The sequence below is a fragment of the Brassica napus genome, chromosome C4, assembly GCF_020379485.1.
Source record: "Brassica napus cultivar Da-Ae chromosome C4, Da-Ae, whole genome shotgun sequence".
NCBI classification, from domain to species: domain Eukaryota; kingdom Viridiplantae; phylum Streptophyta; class Magnoliopsida; order Brassicales; family Brassicaceae; genus Brassica; species Brassica napus.
The window spans coordinates 53024696-53031429 of record NC_063447.1 but is presented as its reverse complement, the minus strand read 5'-3'; the positions used below and the strand labels follow the sequence as shown (position 1 = coordinate 53031429).

Below are 6734 nucleotides of genomic sequence, written 5' to 3'. Positions count from 1 at the left end.
TAGCCAAAAAATTATAGTTCAACACTAAAACAAATAAAATATGACATACAGATCTGTTAGTTATTACAGTATTTCATAAGATTTCAGTGAAGATTACGTACGAATTAAACAAGCACAAACTCGACAGACACTCACACATCTAACAAGTTCAAATCACACAATACGATTACTTCTTTGTCACACCTGATTGTATAACGACAATAATTTGTATAAGAGACTCATTCTAATATACCTCTTATAGTTTCTCCATGAATTGACGATGTTCATGAATGATCCAACTGCTATGAAACATTCACATTAGGTGCTGCTGCTGATCGTTAGAAGAAGAACCAGGGAGACTCAAACCGGGCCAGTATTGGTTGGATTGATTGCCCGCAGATGACAAACCCGAATCCGGCCGGCTTATACTACCCACATGGGTTTCTTCCATTTTTACTGGAGCTGTTTGAGAAACCCTAGAAGCTGTGGAAGAAGATAATACCATGTTGCCCTCATTAGGGAAAGAATATAATCCCATGGATCGATCTAACATAGCAAAGTGGTTAGCTGATCCAAGAGACGTCATAATGTTACTCTCACTGTTGTTGTTGTTAGCCATGACCGGACCCGAAGTATTAGCTCCATGGAAAAACCCTAAATCATTAAAGAAACTTGAACTAGTGTTACCGTTTCCAACACTATTTCCATTAATAGCGGCTAAGTTCAAACCGATACCACCGAGTTGAGTGAGGTTCTGTAGAGTGGGCAAAAACGGTAGTTGGCTATTTGTTCGTAACTGGATATTACTATTTGTTGTAGGACTTGGAGCGTTGACCATAGAGGTTGACTGCTTGTTCTGTGAGGAGGCGGAAGACTTTGAATTTCCGGGCTTAGCCTTCTTGTTTCTCCGGCAGCCACCTCCAACAGGGACGTTCCTCAAAGCGCCGCCTTGTGTCCAGTAGCGGCGGCAAGCCTTGCAGAAGTGGCGTGGCTGCGTGAGGTTGTAGTTGTTGAAGTAACAGAACTTGGTGTTGGCTGAGTTACATCGAGGGCAGTTTAGGGGTCCCTCAGGCGGATGAGAGTTCTTAGCTAGCCTCGCTCTCTCAGTCACTGATCCGCTGAGACCGGCGGGATCAACTGTGGTGTCAACATGGTTGTGGTTAGGGTTAGGGTTTTGTGGCGGGAACTGGTGAGAGTGTACTCGATGGCCACCAACTAAATTTCCAGTTTCTTGTGGATGGAGCTGATGAGGATGATTAGGATGATTATTAGAATTCGCAGACTGCAAACATATAAAAGAAGAAATAATTAATTCAAACACACAATATAAGAAACAAGTACCCGAAAGTTCAAAAGTTCAAATTCAATATTTTGTTATTTCCTTACAAAATTTTGAACAAGAAACTTATAGTATGTTTTGACCAAGAAAAAACAACTTATAGTATGTATTTGGTTTATATATATATATATAGGTGGGATTATAAAGCAAGAAATACCATGATATGTTTCGGAACTTTGATAAAAAGAAGAGACTAAAGATGAAGAAAGATGAGAATAGGAATATGTCTTTTACAAAAATGAATCAAAATTATTAATATAAGAATCAAAACAATCAATGGAGAACTTAAGAGCGCTAAAAATCACACAAAAAGAAGAAAGTAAAGAAAGCGAAGATTAGGTAATATAAGATCAAAGAACCTGTGGCCAATTAATTGGTGGATCTAAAAAGCTTGAGACGGATGAGAAAACCATCGTTCTTCTTCCCTTTTATCTCTTTGTTCTGCTTTCTTTAATAAAGTTTGATGGATCTTTAAAACTCAAAAGAACAAAAATGGTGGGAGAATCACAATAAAAACGAAAGAAGGGAACCAAAGGCTAAAGAGAGATTGTGAGGAGAGCTCATAACCAAAAGGGAAAGAGAGAAGACAGAAGTTTAGAGAGAAGAGGATGATAGAGAAGGAGCATAAAGATATAGAGCATCATTATCCCTAAAACCCAAATGGGGTTTCTTAATTTTTTTTTATTTTTTTTTATTTACTTTTTCGAATTAAAAAAAAAAAACGAACCAGTGAGCCGCCACGTATTAGTGGGACCCGCGGACAGTGTAAGAAACCCTTAAGAACCGACTACTATTTAGTAGTTTTTGTAATCGGTTTCTTAAAAAAAAATGAGTCCTACGCGGGACCACACGCTAAGAAACCCTCTAGTATCCCCGGATAAAGATGCTAAAGCAGAGCATAATGCTTTTTTAAACATGGTCATGTTCTTCTGCTTTATTTCATTTTATATAATTCCCACTCTCATGCATTATATGTATATATTATAGTATACATATATTATTTTGTTGTGATTCCCTTTTTAGGGTTTGAGTGGGGGGACGTTTCTTCGCCGATAAGGCTCCCTCTGTCGAATAATAACCACACACACGTATATATATTGAAATGATTTACAAGGTCATACTATGTAGAGAAAAGATGGCCTATAAGTCGAAATATTTAAAGAAATTCTCGAGACAACCAAAACACCTAATTTTTTAATTTTTTAGGATTGAAGCGTATAAAAGTAAAAAGTTTGGGAAAATCCAGATCAATTCATTTATAGTTCAGTTTTTTCAATCGGATGGTTTATAATTCAGTTTTTTCACATTTGATATTTGGATATATATTAATATTCAGGTTCTGTTCAGCATTTTATATGTAGAATTTTTCTCATGGTTTGGTGTAAGTTTTGTTTGTTTGAGGCAACATACAGTTAACTACTGCTAAAGTATTTTTATAAATCTATTTTCATCTACACGTTTAATTTTAAGGTTTATTTTTCGTTTTTTTACAGAATAATCTACTACAAATATTAATTTTTTTTTTTTTTTTACAAATATTATTTTTCTTATGGAACTTCTAACCTTATACGGAAGATTCTTGCATCTTTAATTTTTAGATGGTAAGGAGAACTGGATATATCTGATCGTGATTAAAAAGATACCATTTGAAACAGATGAAAAATTGGCTCGTGAATGAACTAGTTGTGGCAAATCAATGTCAGTTAATTAAAAATGCGGTAAACTACTGATAAATCTTTAATCAGTTGGATTTGTGAATTTTAATGGAGACCCATGGTAGTTTTATATATGCATGTACATGTGTAATAGCGTAAATGTAATAGCATAAAAATATTTGCTTGTAGTTAAATTTTATGATAGCAGATAATCAGCCTACTGTTTGGGACCTTGGATGAGAACTTGTCTATAATGCAATGAAGAAAGAACAAATAAATATGAATAATCGGCTCTGTTCTCCTATCTTTAGATACTCATTAAAATCGAAAACCGAACGGGTTTAACTAATTAAAAGGTAAATATGATGCCTTCAACTCGACCTAATACCAGTGAACTATATACTAATAACATTCACAACAATTTCGTTAAGAAAAAAAATCAGTGTCTTTAACAAATGCAGTGCATTAACCTTGATTAAAAAAAACAAGTCACAATAATTTTCTAATTATAACTTTTGTTCAAAAAAGGTTCTTATTATTAGATTTTCAGACTAATCATCTGGTATTTTTCTATGCTAGTTTAGGTTATGTGATTCAAATTCCATGAACACCTCGTAATCTAGTCTAGGCCAATAAAACAACATAGATAGACCATTGTCAAACAATCGATTTCTGGTAAGTTTGTCGCAATTATCATTTTTAGTTAAATAATGCACGTACAACTGTTCACTATGATATAGATGCGTAATCATGAAAGCTTACTTACTTACGGTATCTTACACCATCTTTATCCGGGGATACTAGAGGGTTTCTTAGCGTGTGGATCCCGTGTAGGATCCACTTTTTTTTAAGAAATTGGTTACAAAAACTACTAAATAGTAGTCGGTTCTTAAGGGTTTCTTACACTGTTCGCGGACCGCACTAACACGTGGCGGCTCACGATTGATTCATTTTTTTTTCTTTCTAAATTCAAAAAAATAAAAAATAAATAAATAAATAAATTAAGAAACCCCATTTGGGGTTTCAGGGATAATGTTGCTCTAAGTGGGGGCAAGAGTAGCCTTATCCCTGATTGCGTTCAAATATTCAATATATAAAACAATCTTATTAAACAGGAATGACTGACTCTTAGTATGGATGTTAACTTGTCTTTATTAAAAGAGAGAAATAAAAAAGAAAAAAAAGCATGAAAAGGGAAAGATAAAACATGTCATTCACAACTTCTATCATATGGCTGAACTTTTATTTTTATTTTGAAAGAAAATAGAGATCTTGCAATTTGTCTACATTTTATGCCATCTTTTTCTTGCTTTCCTCTATCAATCTTCTTATCATCTCTTTATTTTGTTTTATTTTGACAAGATTTTTCCTCACCTCTTTAATTTTTGTTTTACTTTGACACGAATTCTTCTAATCTCTTTCATAACCTGTCTTTTCGTATATAAATGCTTTTTGTAACACTTTCGTATATAAATGCTAAACATCCTTTTTCAGCAAGAGACTGGAAATGGCGCATATGCATGTTGCATGACATGCAAACCTTTGCAGCTTTACATGTTCAATATCCTACTTCAATTTGTCTTTTTTCCTCTTTTTATTCATTTTTAAAATCTTATAACTAACCCAGAAATTTATATCAGTTTATTCGAAAAATACTATTTGTGACAAAACATAAAGAACCAACATTTCATACGTTATACGAAACATTTTCTCTTTAAATTCGGAAGTATATACATGTTTTTACTTAAGGATTTAGCTAGCGTTGCAGTGATTATCTCATGTTTTGGTTTAGGCCTATGTCAATACTTAAGTCAATGCTTCAGTTATAAACTAACCTATTGCTTTCCTCAAAAAAAAAAACTAATTTATTGCTTTAGGGGCTTCGTTTTTGGTCAAAACATTCTATTGAGAAGTAGTGGAAAGTTTCTATTACGAATTCAACATGACTACGTTCTAGATCGATCATATATCGTTTTCCATGATAAATTTGAAGGTTTAACATCATTTATTAATCATTATAGCTACGTCTATCCGAAACTATTTTCATAATCACTTTCAAAAGAACTTGATGTGATTATAATTTGCACCACTCATAATTTGCAGAAAATATATCCATTCAATGAAGCGAAGCAATGCATGTATTCAACCAGGTTTAAATTTGACGTTTTAACTAATTAAGATTCGTAAAACTTAAGTACGTATAGTTTAAATTAACCGTACATTCAGTTTTCTTTTTCTGATAAAAAAACTGTTTCCCAGTACAACTTCATATACTAATTGAAAATAATTTGGAGTAATAATATTCACAGTTCAAATAAGTATCATATCATGCTATGTTGTGTCCGACTGTCCGTAGTAAAATGTCTACCTACAAAGATCCTATATATATATATATATATTCCTATTTGTTGGTAAGATATTATATAACCCAAAGACTTTTTAATTAGTGTCTACTTATCTTAAGGTATTAAAAAAATTATTTGATATTCTTCAGAAATAAGTGGTACGCTTTTCTCTAAATTCCACATTATTTTCATAAATATTTCTTACATTTTTATATTTAACTAATTAAAATTATAATTAACATATTAACTATACCTTTTAATATTTACAACAAGAACTGCCGATGGTAGCTATCAATTGTTAAGAATGTCTCTGTAGCCATGTCCATTTAACCATACAAATGGTGAATAATGGCAAAGGAACAAGACACATTCATTTCAAAACTAAGTTTGAGATGACTATGTCATTTATATAAAATATAGAATACAAATATTTCCTAAATTTAACAACGAAATAATTGTTCTATTCTTTTTCTATGTTTGTTTTGTTACCATGCATTGTAACAATTAGTTAGTTCCATTTTTTTTAACTTCAAATCTTATGAAGTTTGATATGAACCAACATAGTCATTGTGGAAGTTCAGTTGTAATACCTTGGGGAACATAGTTATGAAAACAGAAGCTATTTTTATTTGGAATTAGCTGTTTAGCAAGTCTTTTTTTTTTGAAACAAGCTGTTTAGCAAGTCTATCCGCAACTTTGTTGCCCTTTCTTCCAATCCAAGTAAACTGGATGCCTTCAAATTTTTTGACCCACCATCGAACTTCTCGAACCCAATTAGACGTATCAAAGTGGAGCTTCTGGTTGTTACGTATGTTACTAATTAGTTCCATTATTTCTCTATATTTACTCTTTCTAATTTGTTCCATATAATTTATCTTCATTCTCTAATATTTTTTAATTAGCACTAGTGAGAACATTAGTTTATATTGATATGGATTGCTTAGATCACCTTTTAGGGATTCTGAGCGTGAACTCATTTGGAGAATTACTAAGGGTTTCAAGACCATCTTCAATTATAGTTGCAAAAATAGAGAAAGAGAAATACCACTTAGTACGATCACACTTGACTTAGTTGACTAGAACCTGAAAGCATATATATATATCCCCTCTGTTCTCTCCAGTATTCTTAGGACTTATTAGAACTATATATGCTAGCTTTGAAACTCCTAAGTCCTAACTCCCACCATCATTTAGGCTTACAGCTCATTGTAGTCATAGATCAAACTTAGTGTTAGATACTTCTTCCTTGCAAGGTCGACCTTTAAATACTACATTAGCATCCCCTACACTCTTATAAATTATAACACCTAATACTCTATTTATGGCTTCTATCATTACAAAGTAAAGTCAGTGTTGTACTTGTATATGTAAGATATCGAAAAAGGTTTCAGATTAGTTAAAAACGTTTTTACTAAA

At 32.6% G+C, this 6734-nt stretch overlaps 1 protein-coding gene across 3 annotated transcripts; it reads right to left on the bottom strand.

The window, feature by feature from the left end:
* Positions 1 to 1953, bottom strand: LOC111215258 (dof zinc finger protein DOF2.2-like). 3 transcript variants are annotated; one of them, XM_048754131.1, is made up of 3 exons: positions 1678 to 1953; positions 715 to 1261; positions 1 to 633 (listed from the first exon to the last, which is right to left on the bottom strand). In XM_048754131.1, exons 1-3 carry the CDS (start codon positions 1729 to 1731, stop codon positions 293 to 295), a joined length of 942 nt encoding a protein of 313 aa, XP_048610088.1. In that variant the 5' UTR covers positions 1732 to 1953; the 3' UTR covers positions 1 to 292. The 3 variants fall into 3 exon arrangements, with proteins under 3 accessions (XP_048610088.1, XP_048610086.1, XP_048610087.1); XM_048754129.1 differs by having other exon boundaries at positions 1 to 1261; positions 1678 to 1950; XM_048754130.1 differs by lacking the exon at positions 1678 to 1953 and adding an exon at positions 1476 to 1633 and having other exon boundaries at positions 1 to 1261.
* Between the last annotated feature and the right edge of the window lie 4781 nt (positions 1954 to 6734).

What these genes read in the sequence shown, in the direction of transcription:
- LOC111215258 (XM_048754129.1), bottom strand. Translation starts at nt 1,731, where the DNA reads ATGGTTTTCTCATCCGTCTCAAGCTTTTTAGATCCACCAATTAATTGG. An exon ending in CACCAATTAATTGGCCACAG is followed by an intron (nt 1,262 to 1,677) that starts GTTCTTTGATCT and finishes ATATGTTTGCAG; the next exon opens with TCTGCGAATTCTAATAATCA.